Source organism: Simochromis diagramma, unplaced genomic scaffold (genome assembly GCF_900408965.1).
Source record: "Simochromis diagramma unplaced genomic scaffold, fSimDia1.1 OVJJ01000596.1, whole genome shotgun sequence".
Classification (NCBI taxonomy): Eukaryota; Metazoa; Chordata; class Actinopteri; order Cichliformes; family Cichlidae; genus Simochromis; species Simochromis diagramma.
The window spans coordinates 12,321,136-12,343,031 of record NW_024387245.1 but is presented as its reverse complement, the minus strand read 5'-3'; the positions used below and the strand labels follow the sequence as shown (position 1 = coordinate 12,343,031).

The window sequence follows — 21,896 nt, the reverse complement described above, 5'->3', positions numbered from 1 at the left end:
TCATGCAGATTTATGAGCCACGGTGCAGCTTACGCACAGCCTTGAGCTAATTTATAATAAATCTCTCGTGCTTATCTATTTCCCTTCAGCTATATAAATCTTTAGAGGTTAATCTTCAAAATCTGGACAATCCAAACAGAGTCAGACAAAAAACTTAATAGTTTCAGCTTATGTCTCTTACAACACATTCAGAACAGAAATGTGACCATTGTTTGTCAAAGCAGTGAATAAAAAGATCTCCATTGTGTTCATAATTCATTTATTTTCACTGGTGATGTTTCCTAACGTCCAGTATTAATAATCAGATAGTATAGATTCAAAAAAATACTACGCATGAACAAAATACTTTTCCAGCAAAGGCAGTATGGTTTATAAAAAAGTCCACATCTTTGCCAAAGTGTGAAGCAAAACTGGAAACAAAATCTTGTAAACCATAAAAAAAACTCACTGAAGTAGCAGTTTATTGGAAATGAACTTGGTTTTTCTAAGAGTTTCTACAAACACATAAAACGCCAATGATTTAAACTAACAGATATGATATACAACTTCTTAAAAGATCATTATAAGGAGCTTGTAAAATTGGCTGTGCTATAATGACAGCAGTTAGTGGGAACTAACTGGGAACAACAGGGGTAGCTTGTGAGTAATCAATTCATTCTTTGGGAACTTTATTCTGAATAACGTACAGGTGCAGGTTTAGTAAATCTACAATGCTTTAACTCGGTTCATTTGAAAGCAGCAGATATGAAGAAATATTTAGTTTTGTAGAATTTCTTTGGTTTATAGCAAAAGATTTGGTGTCAGTGGGAACACTAAGTCAGTTTGTCGACCAGCTTTGAGTCATTTTGGAAAACAAAGGCACAATCTGTATTCTAAATGTGAACTAAGGAGGAAACCGCAACAACATTATAAACACAACTACTTACAATTACAGCACCTACTGTATTAGATCGAAGTTGTTTGTGTTTTCTATAATGCTAGAATGCTCATGATTTTCTTTCCTTTCAAAATGTGACACATGGAGGGATTTCCTTAAAAAACTTAAATTAACTTTTGTCAGTGACAGATCCATGAACGATGACCATTTTAGCCAAAGCTCAAACTATTTGTAAAGTGCTGATGTGATGCACTGCGGTTCTCAGACTGAAGACGGATCTCATGGCTGAGGTAGAACATCAAGTTTTAACATGAACTGGTTTAAGGATTACTTCAATTATTTTAAATAGCCAACAATAATCTCAAAAGTAAAATTACACCAGAGATTTAAGTAATACTGCCACTGAACTATATGTTGGCTTCTTCATTACTTGCAAAAAAAAAGCTCCTAATTGTTTTTTTTTTGTTTTTTTTTAAAGATGATTATATAATCAGGGTTTCTCCTGAGAACATCTTGGTTGAAATGGTGCAGTGGTAAACGGGTCATCGAGAGCTCTACCCCCTATGGTCCAGGAATGTAACGGCCCCACAGCTACTGAGCCTACGGCGGCTTGCTGACCGATCCTGGAGACGACCCGGTGCACGGCCACCGGCTGCTGAAGCAAAGGCGTCTCTGGAGCCGCTCGTCTACTCTGAAAAACGTGAGAAAATGGCGTTCTAGCTGAATGACGCGGTTTGCTGGCTTGGATTTGCTGTGCACCAGACTTAAATACACAAGTGTTGATAGGAACTTCTTTGGTGGTTTCCTGCCTCTTTCCAAACGGGGCCTGGAGGAAAACATCAGACACCTCAACAGGTTTATGAGACGCCACCTTAGTTTCTTTTGCTGGAGTCTTAAAAGGGGCCAGCTGGAAGACATCAGAGGTAAACTGGCTGTCTGGAGGCTGGAATTGGGATTCTTGGTCTAATAGTGTGAAATGAAGACTGGTGCGGGGAGTTTGTCTGGTATGGTGTTGACTGTACCATTCATCTGTCAGCAACATGTGTTTATCATAGACACATGATGCAGTCCTCTGCTGGACTCTCAGCTTTTGTTTTTCCTCTGCGAGCTGCACAGAAGCTGCTGTCCAGGCGGCTCGCAGCTCATTGCTGTTCGGCTCCCTCTGCAGGTCTGTATGAGGAAGAGACACGAGAAAGGTCACCTAGGGAGAATGATGCACGAGAGCTTTTCAACACAGTGACATTTCTTTTCTTATTATTTTTATATTGAAAAGAAATTGATGCTTAATTTAAAAAGAATCAAGTGAACTGCTCCCTGTGACAAAAATCATAGTATTGTCAAAATGGTGCAACATACACTGAGAAAAAAAAAAAAAATCAAGGAAACGGTTGATCATTAGTGTAACACAAACTTTAGTTAAACTTCAAGGATATCTTTTCACCTGCTTTGGTGCAAATCACAGTGGCCAGGCATTCATAAAATGAATTCTAATTCAAAGGTTTTTTTTATTAAATGAATGTACACTGAGTTATCTGATGCATGTTAAAAGTCAAAAACTTGTTAGGAGAGTAAAGAAGAAAATGTGCTGGGGCACAAAAATGTTCAGCTATGCCAGCGTGATCTGTCAGACCTGTATCACGAATAACTGGAATTATGTAATACAGTGTATGAAGGAGTAACTGTTGCTGTTTAATTGCTCCTTTAAAATTCATTATTGATTAAAGATGGATGATTACATTAATAATTATGTAATTGAAAACCTCCATGATGATGTTAGACTAAAAAAAAAGTTTCCTTTAAAAGCATGCATATAAAAATATTAACTGAAAAAACAAATAATGGAGCTATTAAACTGCCTCAATACCATCACAGAAAACGTGGCGTAAGAAAAAAAAAATTGTAAAAAATAGACAAATTAAATTAAATTAGAATTAAATCGAGCATGAAGCTGCTGTTTCGTCTTACCTGAGTAGAGGTAAGGTGTTTCCCAGGGAGATTCTTATTAATGCTTTAAACCTATCCTCCTACATAATAACATCACATTTAATAGATTATTTACATACAAAATCCTATTCGAAGCCTTTACTTCAGGTAGATATCATTATAGGAAACAAAAAAAAGTTGAGCAAAAATAGAAATATCAGGATAAATAAACAATGTAGTCTTTATAAACCACTTACACAATTAGCATAGAATCAATACTCGACAAGCTGACATTCACATTTGTACTTTATTTGCCATCCCTTTATAATTCTTTAGTTATCTCACAAAAATAGAAGGAGCACACAATATCACAGCTCTGACGCGGGATTGGGCCCTAATGACAGGAGGCGTCTCAAAACACTCAGTAATATCAGGTAATGGGCAGTGGCCACTTTTGGCAAAAACAAGAGAGGAGAAAACAAACAAATGACCAAAAAAGAAGAACAAAATAAAAGAGGGGCTTCTGTTTCACATCAAGGAATCGTCTCGATTGGCTTTTTTTTGTGTCTTCCCACTGATTTCAACGGCACACTGGCAGCTACAGGGAGAAAGCTCGGGAGTTGCATAGGTTCAAACAGTGACTGCAAAAGACTGAGCTGTTCAGTGGAAGGATCGTAAAGAGGATGCTCAAAAACACAAGCTGACCTGCAGTCATTACGCCTGCTTTTAAAACAGCTTCCTCCACCTCTTTTTTCCTGCAGATTTATGAGGACCAAAAATTTGATGTACTCAAAACACTTCCAATTTTGGGGGCAGAGACAGATAAACTGAAATAACACAGGAGCCGATATAGTGTACGTAATTAAACCTGCTAGCATGAAACTTCTGGTCTTCTTATTAGATCTTGCACAAACATATCAGGACATTTAGAGTGTCCTTTACAAAATAACTTTTTAACGAGTAAAAGGTACACGGAAGCAAGTATCTTCATCGGATCCTACGGACACATCAATATTGCTGACTACAGAGCTGATCCTTTCTAACTCATGACAGCGATGCTGTCTGATAATTGAACCACAGCTACAGCAGGAGTGCAGTATGTTCACTGTAAGACTGGCAGACTGGCAGAGTAGACCTCTCCACACTTCACAGAGCCCCTCACATGTTTCACATCTGTAATTCAATAACTGCAATACGGAGAGCAGACCTCGAGAGGACAACGAGACAGGGAGCAGTAAGCCAATACTGTACATTTCCAGCTCTCGGAGAGAGCAATGTAGCTCTGACTACCTGAGAGAATTTAGAATGGGAGGAGGGTCGGGGCCTGTGCTTTCAGAGGAGACGTGACCGTCGTCATATTTGCAGCAAACATCAACACAAACAGGCTACTGGAAAAAACACAGCCAACAATTTGGACTCCACGCACACACACACGTCATAACACTGTATACCAACACACATGAACATAACATTCAACAACACTGCCATGCTTTTTGATATGAATCCTGTGACCACTAAAACCGGCTAAGCAACAAAAACAAAAAGAAAAAAAGAAAAGAAAAAGAAACGACTTTAAAAGCACAATTTCAAATGAAGCGCATCAACTCCCGCTCTGAAGAAGACTGTTCTGAATAAAAATATAATCCTTCATCAGTTCATGTAAACAAACAGAACACAGGCTCACTTTCATTTCACGAAGATAGAATAAGACATAGGATTCAGTCTGGCCTTTCAGACTGAACAGACTAGGGTTATCATCTATACATTTTCAATGTACTGACAATTATTGAGTAGATAGAACCAAGAAAGAAAGAAAAAAACTTCCTTAACACATAATTCCACAAAGAGGAATGAGATATTTATATATATTCTTCAATATTATTGAATGATTATGGTGTTAAGAATCATAGATATATTTTGTATTATAGACTAATATTTATTTCTTACATTCATTCTCTAACACGCTATAATATTAACATGTATTAACAGGGAGAGAGAGATTTCACAAGTAAAGCAATATGTTTTCCACAAGTAAAGCTTTATGACAATGACTTCATATAATATACGGTCTGGATAGGAGCCTGCAGGGAGTTGCAGATATCTATTTACACAAATTAGGAGTAAACAAACATAAGGAATGCAGAAGGAATTGCACAATGTGGAATGAATATGCTAATGTGAAAATAATTTGTGAAATGATACGTTAGTGCCAAGAAATGATATGAATAGTCATGTATGCTCTGCCTATATATAACTGCTACTTTATATCCTATTACTGCTGATTTTTCAAATTATTGTCATGCATTACTATCGATATGGCACGCTGCTATTAACACAGATAAATGACCCTGTTTCATCATTTTTAATTCCAACCCTATCTATTGCCTGCCTTGAGGACGAAAGTAAAAAGAAAAAGAAATACGAAGAAGCTCAAAATAAGAGCATAAAAGAACACGTGCTGGCTCTCACTGCGTGGTTGGACATACTGTATTTTGCTAGAAGTTCAGTTTTGTGGTGACGTTGTCATTTTGCTTTCAGAAATCCAGCAGTTTGCTTCTTTTATTATTATTATTATTATTATTTTATGGCACTTCACTGAGGTTATGGCTGTCTGGTTTCCAGATTGTAACACCGTTTAATGTTTCTCAGCCTAATCTATAGCAGCTTTAAATTTTTAAGCTATTCCTTCCTACAGCTCTGACAGAGGTAACGTTTCTGCAACTGTGCAAATCAGGCTACATGACTAAGTTTCAAAGAAGTTTGGCTTTTACAGGAATAAACCTCATTTGAATAAATGGTCACTCAATTTTTTTTCTGCATGTTTTTTTTCTTTAAAATGTGCAAATAAATCTGGGGAGGAGAATTTAAAAAGGCAAACGACGACAAATTCACTTGCGCACGATTATAACTACAACCACTTGGAACTATGCTTATTATACATTACAACAATGATCTTCTATAGTTTGCTATAAGGAATAATGCAGTGCTTTTCAGACAAACTGGACAGCTGTATTATATCCTGATTGACAGAAATGGTGTAATGGTTCATCTTTAGAAAGTATGATGATGATACGTTTGCGTATTGGCCACTCTTCCAGAATGCACAATACATGATGCAAGGAGATAAAACATGACGGTGAAGGTGAGAGATGAGAAGTCAAGATAGGCCAGATGATTGGATCGATATGGTGGAAAGGACAGGAATGGAAAAAAGCACTGAAAGGTGATTTCTACTGCAGCAACTACAATGCTGATGACAGCCAAGGGGTGCAGGAAGCTAGCTATGACAACAGTGTTGATCGCTGTTATGCTATGCCAGTCTATAATCCAGTGTTACAGCTTCTATGGGGGGGAGAGTGCCTACAAGTCGATGAGCTGGTCCACCAGCAGCAGGGAGCGGGCCAAGCTGGGAAGGCTGGATTCAGAGCCGCCACTGTTACTGCGCGAGTGGCCTCCTGAAACTGGCCGAGAGACAAAAAAGGAGGGGAGGAGGCAAAGGGGTCGAGACGGATACAAGCAAACAGAGGTGAGGAGGGGCGCAGGAGCGGGAGTCACATAAAGCAATCAAAGCAAGGGGGAGAAAGGTCAAGAAAGAGAAAAGAGAAAGAGAGGGCTGAATTTACCCATTTCCTTCTACAGGTTTTCAAACATTGCTTTGACTGAGCATGTAGAATAATACAGCTAGCTGGTCTGTGTCTCAGTAAATATCACTGCGATTCATTTTTTTCTGGAACCATCTTTCCCATCCTGTGCTTCCTAGAGGAGAGTGTAAAGACATACCTTGGGAATTCTTTCGGCCTGTGACGGGAATAGGATCAAACTCATCCTCTGTACCAGCCTCTGCGCTGGGTTGCTGGGACTCGAAGTCTGAGATCAGGAGAGACGAGTCTGCACAAAATAAAAGCCAAATAATCCCAAAAAAGAAAACCTTTGAAGTGAAACTAGAGGTAGCTCTAAGGAAAACAATTTTGTAAGGGCTTTATAGTGTAGCTGCTTCTTCCACATATAATTTAAGACATTAGTGATAATACGAGCCATTATCGTTCCTCATTACGATAAAAATGTTCTAAAAAAAGACAAAAAAACCCAGCCATTACTCCAAAAACGTATCTGCTGCACAAAGCCTGTTTGATAAGATACTATGAGGAGAGGCCAGTAGTTATTGTTTTCATGCAGCTGGTGCACAGTCAGGCTGTGATTTGAAGCTGGCACTGTCAACGACAGTCAAAGGCTTTTGTTCACCAGCCGAGAAGCGAAAAACTAAACCACAGCTGTACAGCTCTCACTTTGTGACATAGAGAACATTTCCACAGATTAATTACTTTGCCTTCATTTTTAACTTTTAAAGATTAAGTGAAACACAAGACACACAAACAGGAAAAAAAATAAACAAAACAAAAAACACATGAGGCCAGTCGAGAAGATTTTGAATGAAAATGGTTTTGTTAAGCCGTGCTTCTGATGCCACCCAGTGGTGAAAATGTCTTTTTTCTGAATGGTGAATCAGAAAACAAATAACAACTCCACTTGGTGAGGATTTCTTTGATCATTTGGTTTCAATGCCTCCCCTTTTTCCACACAGAGGCACAGCAGAAGGCTACATGGAGCCAGACAACAGCCTGCTGCAACATCCACATTAGCTTTTCTACTAAAATGTCATTCTTAATTAGCCAACAAAAATAAGACCAAACATGCACCTTTGTGGTAATTGCAAAGCTTGCAGGATAATTAACTGAAGAGGCTGCAGCACTGAACTACAACTGCACATCTCACTTTCACTGGTTAGGTGCTGATATTGTCTTCAGTCTTCAAAACTGTAGCTGACAACAGATGCCGGTTTCTGCTCCCCAGCTAGTGTTTGACAGCAGAGCTCAGTCTGCCGCATGACTGAGATGGTAAAGAACATCGTTGGTGCTATGTCTCTAAGGAAAACACAGCTACCCACAATACAGGAAAGTTTCTGTCAAAGATCACGGTAGGCAGGTCATAGGTAATGCTGCTTTCAGTTCAGCCCTGGCAGAGTTCCTCACCTGCTTTAGGCTGTGTGGAGTCTCCAGACAACAGGCTGAAATCATCCAAAGCAGAGGCAGCAGAAGTGGGAGCAGAAGACACAGAGGAAGTTGCACTGCTTGCTGCCAGGGGGGCAGATGGACCAGAGATCAGAGAGCAGCCCAGGAGAGAGTCGTCTGCCGTGAGAGGATCTGAGACAAGTCAGGACAGGTGGACAGAGGAAGAGGTCTTGTTATGGTTGAATTTTCACTGACAACAAGTAAACAGATGAATGCACAGCCTGTCAGTGAGGTTTCTTCTACTACTTTCAAACATTAAAAGAGCCAAGTGTGAAGTTATACACAAAGGTAAATATAAATACACTTCTCTCTTCTTATTTATAGGGTTTTTTAAATAATGGAAAGGAAAACTATAAATAGCGTTACACTATAATATCTGAAACGCCTTAATTGCTTTTTTTTTTTTTTTTTTTTTAAACCTTTCCATGTATTTGATGCATTTTTAAACACAGAAACTTGAATACACACACACACACACGCACACACACACACACCTTTTGCAGACTCTTCCACATTCCCACCAAAAGGATCGGATAATGACAGGAGGTCAGGAAGCATGAGTGAAGATGTGTCTGGAGATTTGAGTCCTTCAATCAGTTTCTCTAAAACCCAGTGGAAAGATAAGAGGGAGACAAATGAGACATATTTAAGCACAACTGTGTCAAAAATGTAAAGATGTTAAGTCACAGGCATTCACACAAAGCTCAAAACATTGCCCGGAGTTCAATGTTGTCTAAACTGAAGAATTTACTGATAAAAGAAACTTGCACACCTTCACCAAGTAGCCTGCTCGAACTTAAAACTTTCAAGGATTCCATTCAGTTCCAGTTTGTAATTTCTATCTGGGGGTATAGCTTTGTTCTGCAACCTTCTTACCCTGTCCTTACATTCAAAAGCAGTAGGTTGGGCTAACAACAGTCGGAGTCCAGTACAGGGCTAAGCAGGCAGGCTAGAAATCGCTGCCCTAAGTAAATAACTGTAATTTGGCATCTTAATCAAAAAATAATAATGGACTATTTTTTTTCTCTTTTTGTGTAAAACAATAAATTTGTAAATTCATACTAACATCAATAAATACATTTAGGCATATATTAGTGAGCTTGTATATATACTGGTGTAACTATTACAGAAACATAAAAGATGATTTGGTAATTACCAATACTGCTAATTTAGGGCAGCTGGGGCATAAACCTTTCCTGTGGTGGTGGTTTAATAATTTTGTTAAACAATATATTTGGATAATATAATGCTAAAGTGTTTTGTTGTGTAAAAATTAAAAACCATTTCCTGTTACTGGGTTCAGGAGAAGGGCATAGATGGACACACAACCTGAGAACATCATGCCTAGCAAGAACTATTGCTGGAACGTACGCTACCAGGTACGCCTGATGCTGATCGGATTTTCTTTAATATTGCAAAAGGCATCGGCATGCGTGGCGAATGGGCTCGCTACTTAAAACAAATCAGGAAATTTAGAAATAACAGTTCACACATATGCAAGCAGTATACTAATCCACAAAAGACAGGCATTTACCTGGTGCATCTGACAGCTCGAGGGTATGGAAAGGATCAGGGACAGCCAGCAGCGAGGCTCCTGATTCCACATCAAGAATGGATGTTGGTCTTTCAACTAGAAAGCAGAGGAGGTGTAGAGAGGTGTCATAAAGGAAAGATTTATAATCCATGACATAAGGTTGGAAAATTACACTAAAAATACAAAAGGAAAACAGCCTGATTATGCTCCAGTGCAAATTTGATTCAAAAGCAGATCCAACAACCATGCTTTAAAACTGAGGCTAATGAACTTACCTAACCTTAGTAAGTGCAATACCCGTTTATTAGTTTCACAATTAAAAAACAATTGACTTGTCTCATGAAGTAAAAGTGTCCTTTAGATGATCAGCGGTGCTTTAGAAAACTATTTCATAATAAAATAAATATTTGTTTCAGGTCAGGTCTGAACATCTCATCGATGAATGAGTCGTCTTTACATCGTTTTAATTCTGTTATTTTGTTGTTTATCCCATAATGAAGGACATGTGGAAATCATGATAGTTGTTGATGATATTAATTCACAGCTATTTCTCTTTCATAAATACCACCTGACTAATCAGTTATCTAATCTGTGATGTTTAATTTCAAACATAGTTTACAACAGACTTTCAGACAAGATACAACAACACTTATACATTTTCCACATCATCAGCTGAACGCTTTCCCGTAGCGAAGTGACAGTTACACAGTTCATGTAACTGTAACGGCCAAGGTATTTATATACAACATATTCTATCAGCTGGAAATCTATATAAAAGAAAAAAAGAATATCACCAGGGACGATTTAGTGAAGACGTTGAAATATAATGAGCACAGCTGATTTTAAAACCAAAACTCTGCACTGGAGCTGGTCAGGTTTGCAGGATAGTTAACTACAGTGATTGAGCCAAGTTAAAAGAGAGCCAGTATAGCTTAGTTACCAGTTTAACACACACTACAGTGCAGCCCTGTTGTTTTCCAAAGCTCATTAAAGCTATCAGATTATAGGATTAGGCGCATTAAGAGGTTTACTTTTAAAGTTTCTCCTCCAGATTTTATAGTGCAGAGCTTCATGTGGAACAAAAGGAGGGAAAAAACATAGCATAGATAACAGTAAATATCATCTACAGCGGTCTTAATAAACTCATGCTAGTGTTAGATGATATGATGACAATCATAAGATTAATTATCAAGATTCATTTATTCACACTAGCTCTTCTCCACAGTGTGTCTTTTGTCCTGTCTCCCTCCCCTCACCTCTTACTGAGTGGCAGTAGATGGCTGCCCCTCCCTGAGGCTGGCTCTGCTGGAGGTTTCTTCCTGTTAAAAGGAAGTTTTTCCTTCCCACTGTCTCTAAGTTAAGGCTTATATGATACTGTTATATTTATTAAGGATAGCATTAAAGTACAATGAGATCATTTAAGTTTGACAAGATCACCTTCATATTTTGTATCTACTTGTTTCATTAGTTTATTACGTGCTTATATTTTTTGCATTTTTATAATCACAGTTTCGCTTATAATAGTAAATTTAATCAATCAAGGATCACTTAGACCAGCGGTCCCCAACCCCCGGGGTCACGGACCAGTACCGGCTGCGAGAGTTGAGGCTCGGGTATGAAATTCATGGTTTTCAGGAGTTAATGTTTTTTTATTGTTTTTATCGTTAACTTGGTTTCCTTGGGTCTTTTTCCGTGTGTTATGAATAAATCTTTTTTTTTTGGTACCGGCACTGGTTTTATTTTGTTGTATCTATCCGCGACACCTTAAAGGCCAGTCCGTGAAAATATTGTCGGACATAAACCAGTCAGTGGTGCAAAAAAGGTTGGGGACCGTTGACTTAGACCACACAGAAGAAAAACTATGTGAATTATCCTATCCTATGTGTAAAAACTCACATACCAGTTTCCTGTGGGGTGGTATCAACAGCTGAGGCCTGAAGGCCTGGTATCAACTCTTCTGAAGCAGTTGTTTCAGTATCTGGGGTTAGGTCTGATAAAAGGAGAGTCTCTGTCATTCACCGTTTATCCTATTTTAAAAATACTGCACATGAACATTAGCATGCAGATGTTACCATTAGCCTTTTTGGCATCACTTTTAAACTCCTCAGCAGTGAGATTGGAGAAGTTGTCATCATCAAAGGGGTTCCATGCTGGCTGTGTAGGGGTGTTTGTGGTGGCACCAGAAGCAGGAACATTTTTACTTTGGTCCTGTACTGCATCACTAAGATTTGGCTGAGACGGAAGTGATCTGAAAGTAAACATCAACAACAGCAGCAAAACCTCATAAATAAACCAAATAGGAGAAGCTGTAGTTGAATATTATTGAAGAAAATGTGACACTTACTGATTGAGAGCTGCTTCTTCATTAGCTCCCTGTGGCTGCTGTGAGGAGTCGCTCTCTGGAACTGCAGAAACAGCAGGAGCTGTGGCGTCACTCGGTGTGCGTTGGTGGCTTAGTTCTTCAGTTGTCTTTGGAGTAGCAGGTGGGGTCTGATCAAAAGCGGCAAAGGAAGCCAAAATATCAAAAATCAACAACTATTTAATTTAGAAAGACAGCTAATTGTGTTCACAAGAGGAAGAATATAAAAAAACAACACATTTATTCACATTTTGAACTGACTCTGGTTGATGAGACAGAGAAACACTTTAGATCAGGACATGCCACACGTAGATTAAGGGGAAAAGGATGAAGTTGACAGCTCTGCAGTGCTGGTATTTAGGCATTGTTTGAAGCTAGATGTTTGCCAGCAAGCCACTTACTGTCTCAGCTGGTTTTTGGCTGCTCTCAGTAGCGCCAGGCTGAGCCTGGGTAGCTGACGGTTGAGTTATCTGCTGCTGAGATACTGCAGGCTTGCTGGGGGAAGGCTGCGCCTCTGGCTGTTGAGCCAGGCTGGCCTGCTTACGACGAGCTGGGCGCTGAGGCGGGGCTGGGCTGGATGGGGTCTGTGCTCCTTGTTGGGAGGTTGAGCTCACAACAGAGGTGGGTGTAGTCTGTTGCTGTACTGTTGGCTGTGCTTGTGGTTGGATGTCAGCTTTGGTCACCGGTGATGCCACTGCTGCTGGTGCTGCTGTCTCTGCAGCTGGAGCTGGCTGCACAGCCTAACATGCAAAGATTTTAACATTTGAAAGGAACTGTCACTCAAAAACAGTAGATGTGCAAATAAAAGCAACTTATAATCTGTTTTGTTAAAGAAGACACAATGGTCAGTGAACCTGCTTCTGTAGAGCTGCAGCCTGATTTGAATTATTTTGTGACTGAATGAGAGGCAGAGCTGAAGCCTGAGCCTTCTGTGACTGAAGAGCTGCAGCTGGCTGAGAGAGATCTAAACTGACTCCTGCAGACAAAAACACAAAAGAGCGCATTACTCTACAGTCAGTGGAGACAATTTGATCTGAATACTTGCACAGATGCTCAAAAGACCTAATGTGAAGCAACACAAACAAGTTTATCTGAATTTAAAAACAACAACAACAAAAAAACGATATAACGCTCATCAAAATGCATTAAAGTGGATTAAACAGTCTATTAAACGCAAACACATCAAAGTGATTCATCACACAAAAAAGAACCTACAGTACCTGAAGCATTGTTATAAGTGAAAGCAGAGAAATTCATTTCATAATCACTTTGGGGTTTTGGTTAGATAACTTTAATTTGCATGAGTCTTCACCTGTTTATTTGAGCTGTTCTTGTTGAGAATTGAGGTATTCAACGTGCACACAAAGGATTAGAGACATCCCTGTATTTATTCTCATCCTTATTCAAAAGACTGGTTTTCTTTTCCTGTGACAGACAGGAAAATAAGGACAGAGTGCTGTACGTACCCACAGGCTGTACTGCACCAACAGGGAGATTAGCCCGCTTGCGAGGGGTCAGAGCAGCAGGCTGGATGGGTAAGATGCCAGCAGCAGGCTGGGTGTGGACTGCTTTGGGCCTCTGGCGAGGGGTGATGGAGGTTTCAGTGGTGGGAATTGGATCTGTCAGTCTGGCAACAAAGGGAGGATGTTGGCCTTCTTGTTAATCATGGCAAACAGTGTTAACATAATTATTTAATGAGTATCAGAATACAGATGATACCTAATTACTTCTACGTTACTACAGCTTTAATGGTAACACAGTGAAAGCAGGTCATGCTTGCCTGGGCTTAGCCTGGCTCTTCTTTGCTGCCGCAGCCTCGCTAGCTTTGACTGGCTCAGGAAGTTTGGAAGGAATCGGAGAATTCTTGTTTATGAAAAAAAAGGAAAGGCTTTACAATGAAGTCTGCACAGATTTTACAAAGAGATCTGCAATGAGAAAATCAATGTCTCACACACAAAAACGGAAAAGTTTTTTTAACTAAAATATCATCAGGACTAACAAGTATTTTACACTCTATGAAAATAAAGAATCCAAGCTTATCTTCCTCCCACAGCGTGACAACTGGCCTGTATCCATATGTAGGTCAGGCAGAGAACCCATAGCAGAGTCTCGATGAGACAAAGTCAAGCAAATCCAAATATTTTGAGTACTTCTGGTGCCAAGAGGCACTGACCTTCACATTTTGAACAGGGCACGTCCGCTGAGCTAGTTTGAAAGCAAAATAGGACACCTGGTAGATATCTGGTCTCTTGTCTGGATCTGGCTCCAGCGTGTACCCTGAAACATACAGTGTACATAAAAATGAAAGTCTCAACAAGGTAGACACCAGTCTGTTAGTAGATATGAAATTTATGCTTCTGAAATGTAAGCGGTACTAACGAATGAGGCAGTGAAGATCATAAGAGTAACGGGAATTATCTGGAATAGTGAAACTGCCATCACAGATGGCCACCTGGCTTTCACCAAAGGGCAAAGTGAAGAAGCACAGCTTGTACAGCAAACAGCCCAGTGCCTGGAGAAGACAACCACATGCATGCCCGAGAAGAGAGGAGGATAATTCATCAAATACGGTGATAAGAAAGTATTTCCCATCCAAACACCAGTTGAGATAGCACTACAAATTTGTGTATTAACATCATAGCTATTTCACAAACCTAGAGATTTTATATTTTTCTCTTTAAGACGTGTTTAATCTTGGGCTATAATGTCAAACTTGCAGTACTGTGCAAAGGTCTTGAGCACCCCTTTATTTCTTTAAAATTTTGCTAGGAAAATGAGAAATATGTGCGATGCTTTATTGAAACTGCAAACATACACAGAAATATAGTATATAAGGAAAAAACACAAGCCTCAAACCAAAGGTGGTCATATTTGGTATGACCACCTTTACACTTTAACACAGTCTGAAGTCTCTTAGTCAAGCTTTGGTGCAAGTTCTTTAAGTAATCTTCAGGAACAGTTCTCCAGGCTTCTTGAAGGACATTCAGAGCTCTTCTTTGGATGCTGGCTGCCTTTTTTTTTTTTTGTTCTCTGTCAGATAGATCTCACATTGCTTCAATTATGTTGAGGTCTGTGATCTGGGGAGGCCAATCCATGACTTATAGTGTTGCATTGTGTTTTTAACCAGATATGCTTTTTCTACATTGGCAGTGAGGTTGGAATCACTGTCATGCTGAGAAACTTAAGCAGTTGAAATTGGACTAAACTCAGATGGTATTGAAAACATGATGGTATTTTTCTGCATTTTACAATTCCATCAATTTTGACAAGATCTCCATCACCACTGGCAGAAATTCAACCCCAAACACATTCTCCACTGTGCTTTACGGATGGCTGTAGACATTCACTGTTGTACCTCTCTCTTGACCTCTTCCATACTTTTTGTTAATAATTTCAACTAAAACTTTCAAGTTTGGATTCATCACTCCATCAGACTTATTGCCACTGATTTTCAGTCCAGTTCTTGTGTAATTTGGTATACCTCGGGTTTTTTCCCCTGTTTCCTTTCCTTAAGAAAAGCTTCATGACAGCACTTTTCCATTTCTGTTGAAACTTCAGTGAATAGTAAATGTATCGACTGAAGAGCAAGATGGCTCTCTCAGGTCCTGTGTCAAGTTTATGCTGGATTTTTTTTCCTATTTCTTAAGAACACGTCTTTCAGATACTGTTCATCTTCTCTAGTTAGTTTTTTAGACCTTCAGGAATCATAAACTACTCTTTTATGCCTGTGAAACTGCGTTATCTTCGGTAGCTTTGCAAACAAACGTGTTTTCTGTGACAGGCTGCTAGTAAAAAAACGATTAAATGATTCACACACACACAAAGAAAAGTCTGGCTCCTTGGAAGCAAAATAGAAATAAATGAGAGGTTGGCTCAAGACTTTTGCACAATATTGTAGTTTAAGCCAAACATTACATTTAAGTTGAGATTTATACCAGGTACCAGTATATGCTGCATGTATTAACTCATCACGACTATCGTGCATCATGAATATCACAGCAGTCTGCAATCTTCACTCACCCAGATGTCTGCCTTCGTGGTGATGATCTTATTGTTGTAGAGGTTCACCATTTCTGGAGCACGATATGATAAGGTGGTATACCTGCAATAAGGGACAGCTACAGATTTTTAGTGAGGTATTGAAAAAAATAACTTGCTTAGCACAATGTGCTTATAAATGCAAACAAATGAGTTTTGCTTTCAGATATCACAAATTAAACCTAAAAACAGAACCTTTCAATTCCACACAACGGTGAAAAATTGAGAAAGTCCAAAAACATAATAAAATAAAGAAAAAAACAAAACAATGAAGCTGCTTAGGAATTTAAAAATGCAGTCAGTTTCTGTGCCACATTACCTAGAAAATGTGCAAATGAATGAAAGTTGAGGATGAAAAGAGGCACAAACTTTTTGATCTCTTCCTCCACAGCAGCCACTCCTTCAGTCTGAGGGCTCTGGAACTTGTCAGTGGCGCTACCAAAGTCGCACAGCACATAATGACCCTTATCGTGCAGGAGGATGTTCTCCACCTGCAGACATACAAGACGTAACTCACACAGTGACGTGCAGGGCTGCTTGCTTTGAGGACAATACAGGGTTTTATCGTGAAAGGAATAATTTTGGCAGTAAGCGATGAGCCACACTGCCAAGTCAAATAACGGCCTTTGTTTCTTGCAAGATCTGAGATTGAGATAATAATAAAGGTGCACTGCATCTATAATCTACACCTTCACATTATGACTTTCAGATTGTAGCCACATTCAAAACTTGCACGTTCCTCTCAATATGCTCTAAAAACTCTGTCACACATTATTTTTGAGGTTTTATCACTAAAAAAAACAACAACAACAAAAAAAAATCAAAAGCAAATCTGTAATACACTGAAGTCCATATAATTCTATATAATTACTGAGTGACAGTAACCAGAGACTAATGAGACAGCTATGCAGCTGCTGACTGAGCGGAAGTTATTTGAAGTATTTTGACAACTACCTTTTTTCTTCTCTTTATCAATCGACTCACAGCATAGTGCTTAAAAATAGAGTAAAATATTAATAGCTCTATATATTTGTGCATGTTCTCTTGTGTACCAATGAATGAATGAATCAATATTTTTATTAAAACAAACAGCCACTCTGAATGTCTTTTATACTTTGATCTAGGCCATTTCCTCACATTAATGCCAAATTCTTTTGAATCAGGGAACATTTTCCACATTTTCCTCTGGCATGTCCACACTCCGCAAAATAATCTGCCTGGAACACAATTTTGCACTAGTGTGGTTTAGATAAGGAAGGTGCCAGGATGGGAGTATCTTGACAGTAGGTGTTGGCCACCTGTTCTTTCTTAAAGCAGAGGGTACATAGCAGTGAATTACTGGCTGTTCACATATGACTTCAAAAAGCTGGGACAGAGCCTAAACTGACTTTGCTCCTGTGCACCCAACCCTGAGCTTTAAAGGTTCAAAAAAAAAAAAAAAAAAAAAAAAAAAGCCATGCTACACAGCAACTTTATGCAAAAGCCAATAGCAGTTATCCTGATTCCAGTTGAAACAAAACAGAGAAAAAGATAACTGCTGCAGTTTTAGAGTGAGTGTCAGTGGCAAAATGTGTCACCTTAAGGTCTCTGTGGATGATAGGTGTCTTGCGTTGGTGCAAACGAGAAACAGCGTCACAGGTGTCACAGAAGATCTGCAGCACCTCAGCTTCAGTGAAACCAGTCTGCAGCCTCTGATTCATCAAATTGACCACCTGACCTCCTGCAAAATACCATCCAATTAGGCAGCACATTGGAAAAACAGAGGAAATTAACTAAAGAAGTATTTGATTTTACCTTAACTTCTGCATGTTCTATCACAATTTTTTTCAGACTTATCGTGTAATAAGCTTGTTTTGATTCATTTAATAGCACAACTGCACTCTAACAAATCCATCCTGAAATTGAAAGGCCAACAGAAATTTAAATTCTTTCAATAATCAAGGCATGAGGTTTGACTTCCTTTCAGCACTCACCCTTGCAGTAATCCATTAGTATAAGCACCTCCCATACGTCCCTCGATCCCATAGCTGTGATACTGGAGTCCAGATAACCAACAATATTCTTGTGACCAACTAGATCTTTCTGCAAGAACACAAACACAAAATGTTTCCATTTCTTTCTATAAAAGAAAGTAACCCATTCATTCGATAAGGTCAGCGTTTTGAGATGTAGTATGAGACGTTCATCTGCAGGGGCAGTGTCAATGGAGAGCTGAAATCTAAACTCTATTATGTAATAAAAAAAAATGTCAAGTAGTACAGCCCAGGTGAAGCACCATCTGCTTGTGTATGAGTGTGTTTGTGTGTCTCAATGAGAGTGTGCGAGACACAAAGCGAAAGACTGAGATGTGACGAAATCCCTGAATGCTGGGGAAGCCCCATCTTCACAGCGAATACTGGAGTCAGTTAATTGATTAATTGATTGATCGATCATACTTTATTCATCCCGAAGGAAATTGGGTTAAGGCTGCCAGCCGTGCCAGCGCCGTCTTACCCTTCCGACCATACATACATTACACAAACATCACATGGGGAAGACAGGTCAGTTGGCTTCAGAAGCAAAATAAAGCCAACGATGAAAATAATTCTATGAAGTGTTTGTTTAATTATACAATCTGCCATGTTTTAATAATTTGAACACCTATTGCCATATATTTCTTCCTTGGTTCTTTCTGGAGTGCTGCCTTGAACGGAAAACTATACAGACTCTAACATCAAAGACAAATACAGGATAGCCATCAAAAATGCTGTCAAACTTTCCAAGACCCATAATAGACTATTCATATTTTGTGGTAGGCTACCATGGCATTAATATCTGTTTATATACTAAATATATCTATTCCCTAGAAATCTTTACTTTAGAGTAATGTAAACATCTTTATGTATAACATATTTATAGCAGATATATGCAGATCAATGTTATTTCATGTGATCAGAGATGTGTCAAACACCCATCCTTTTTTTAATATACCTTACCAATAATAAATGCTTAGAAAATAACAATTCATTAAGAAATAAACAGCCCATTAATCTGGTTATTTATATCAAACCATGAAAGGCAAATGAAAAACAGCACACTAAGTACTAGGATGGCAAATGTGGTAGAACAATCCAAACAAGCCTGCTGCAGGGTGTGCATTGCTCTTACTTATTCTGGACAGAATGAGGCATCTGTGGATTTCTTCTGAAGGACTTTTTTGTGCTTGCCTTACGTGATTTTACCCAGCATGCCAAACCACGACAGCTTAAAGTGAAAGTCTGTGGAGAAATGTTTAGTCTCAGTCACTCACCATTATTTGAATCTCGCGCTTGCAGACCTGGAGATCGTGTTCGTTGTTGACGTACATCCTCTTCAGAGCACAACGAACCCCTTGGTTTGTCTTCACGAGGAACACGATTGCAAAGCCACCTGCATGATGCAGAGAACCGACACATTTAAAATGTGCATTCAAAATAAAATCAAAACATCAATCTTATGAACCTTATCAGGATACCATGATTTTGAACATTTAGCAGACATGCTCATTTTTAAGCCTCAATTCTTCAGCAACTGTCGAGCTTTCTATCCATGTATATTCTTACATCAAAAAGCACAATCAGCACCAAATGGCACCGCCTTATAGCATAATATCTATTAGTCATGTCATTGCTGCGGGGTTTACGTAGAGGCCTACATTGAGGCCTAACCATCTGGTATAGCTCAGACCACAAATTTGCTGTGCAGAGTTTAGCTGTGGAGTCATCAATTTCAGGCAGACATCACAGCTTACATTGCATCCTTCGCTCATCATGTGTAATGGCAGTATGGTACTATACATCTACAAGAGCATCAGTCTAGTTTGAGGGTTTAGAGCCACGTCTGGAGCGTCTATGTGACTACAGTAAAAGCTGACATCGCGATGAGCTGTCCTGCACTGTTTTCTTGTATTATATGCAGACTGGGCACTCGCCGTGTAGCTGGCAGCCTAACAGAACTGATTAAAAGCATAGATACTGTGCAGTCTTTGGTTCAGAGAGCTCCTGGTAGAATAAAGGGGTGTCTAAGTTAGACAAGAGACTTTAAGAATAGATTAATGCAAGCATTACAACAGAATATACACAGCTAATGTTCACACAAGCCTATTCACTTGCTACTGGACATTAGAAATACACACTCAGACTAAATGTATTGGTTTAACATAACTGTTAAAACTACTTTTTAGTGGTCAGATTTCAGGCTTCTTATACAGCACCCATTACATTATCCTGATTTTCCACGTTTTCCTGCCAATGGCTGTTCTTACAAAAACCTTGAATACAGAATCTCTTTGACAGTAAACCTTTCATTTCAAAGAAATCACACATATGCCTGACATCAGGTACATCTCCACCTGCTTGAATCACTCATCTGATTCACAAGAGCTAAAAGAAAATTGTATGCATGTGTGTTGGATGAAGTATGGGCAGTTTGGATGAAGTAGCTTGCCTATGTTTAGCATTTATGTACCTGAAATACATAGATGCACAGCTCCATTATCCCTGTGGGAATGATACAAGGTTGCATCTCTGTTATGCGACCCATGCACTGGGCATGCAGGACACATATCATACTGTGACATGCATAGAAGGAGGCAAGAGAACGGGCAAAAAAACAAACAAATGGCATCATCTGGTCTTTGCAACCCTTTCTTACCTTCAGCAATTATCTCTTCAACAGTGACTTGGTGTCGCCCGACAGTAAAGGCTCGTCCAATGAAATTGCCGCCTGCGTGGCTGGACCCCGAGCTGCTCCCTCCTCCTCCAGAACCAGGCCCGGAGCTGACTAACTCCCGACGGGAATCAAAGAACTTCCTCATAGTGTCAAAATGACAGGGGTATTTGCGGCTTCAGATGAGCTGTAGGTCCTTGTATGCACAATTATTGCAGTGATATAGATAATAAAGCAGCTCAGACTGTAACCCTAACGAGTCTATGTGGAGCCTGTAGTGATGCCTTTATGATATATAATATTGTGAGAACTCAGGTTTCTGGTGGCAAATTTCCCATTTGCTTGCCAGATCAAGACAGTTGGTGATAGCTAGAGCCGTTGCGACTAACTGTTATGTAAGTGAATTACACCACCCAGGAGGCTAAAGCATCTCCGGAGAAAGTATTTCTTTAGCTATCAATCCAGCTGTTCACGGTCGGCTGCTGCTGACGGCGATAACATTCGGTCCATCTCCATCTCGTCCAGCCATTTTTAGGCTAGCTCAATGCTAGCTACTTACGCGCTATGACATTTCGTGTACGTTAAGGTTATCCAGGTTATCCTCTGAAGATAATGTCTCCGGGTGCGATGTAACCGACGTGTAACTTGTCTGACAGCGTTGCCAGCAAAAATATTTCCATCCTCAGCCAAGTGGAGCGACCGTTTGTTGCCACATAGCTAGCTGACCGTGTCGCTATTTAATTGCTTCCATTTACAATAAATAAATAAAAAAAACTATGATTTTAGTTGGCTAACGCATTAGCGCGATGAAGCCTCTCATCAACACAAACAAGCGTCGAATCGACAGTAGACTGAAGACTCCGCCTGTCGCAGTTATAGCTGCGAATATGTAATCACAGACTCTGACATCTACCAAAACAGTAGACAGAGGTTTCAGCCCAGCGGTATAATCTCTGCAACCACAGCAATCTTTGGCTTCCACCGTTATCGCAACATCCTAGCTGTTGCTGTTGACGAGCGGACGGAATTATGGGTATTGTAGTTCAGAGCGCAGCTGCAGCCTCCCCCTAGCTTATGTGATCATGTGACGCGATTACGTCACGTCGTTCGCACGCGTGCATCCAAATGATAAAATAAAATTCAATTATATAAAGACATATTCTGCATTTATGTTTTACTTTCGATTTTATAGGTTTAATTAAAAAACAATGGAGACAAAAATAATGTCATTTTATGTTACAATTTACGTTGTGTATGTTCAATTTCATGGAATAAAGTGATTGAAAATAAAAAAAAACAAACATTCGAATATATTTATAATTTACAATAGATTTTACACAACATAAAATGTACCTGCATATCTCAAAATTTTGACTCTGAGTTATAAGGTAATTTTTTTTTCTGCAGTGG

General features: G+C 39.4%; 1 protein-coding gene across 2 annotated transcripts; it reads right to left on the bottom strand.

Moving 5' to 3' along the window:
• Window positions 1–242: 242 nt before the first annotated feature.
• LOC120714023 (AP2-associated protein kinase 1-like) lies at window positions 243–21,533 on the bottom strand. Of its 2 annotated transcripts, none has more exons than XM_040000016.1 (20): window positions 20,472–21,533; window positions 19,090–19,208; window positions 17,774–17,882; window positions 17,378–17,520; window positions 16,170–16,291; window positions 15,783–15,864; window positions 14,142–14,274; window positions 13,936–14,039; window positions 13,543–13,625; window positions 13,229–13,389; window positions 12,617–12,738; window positions 12,164–12,502; window positions 11,748–11,893; window positions 11,476–11,651; window positions 11,304–11,393; window positions 9,404–9,499; window positions 8,364–8,471; window positions 7,831–8,001; window positions 6,581–6,688; window positions 243–2,047 (listed from the first exon to the last, which is right to left on the bottom strand). In XM_040000016.1, the coding sequence occupies exons 1-20, from the start codon at window positions 20,632–20,634 to the stop codon at window positions 1,368–1,370; spliced, it is 3,255 nt and encodes a 1,084-aa protein (XP_039855950.1). In that variant the 5' UTR covers window positions 20,635–21,533; the 3' UTR covers window positions 243–1,367. The 2 variants fall into 2 exon arrangements, with proteins under 2 accessions (XP_039855950.1, XP_039855951.1); XM_040000017.1 differs by lacking the exon at window positions 243–2,047 and adding an exon at window positions 3,089–6,261 and having other exon boundaries at window positions 20,472–21,530.
• Between the last annotated feature and the right edge of the window lie 363 nt (window positions 21,534–21,896).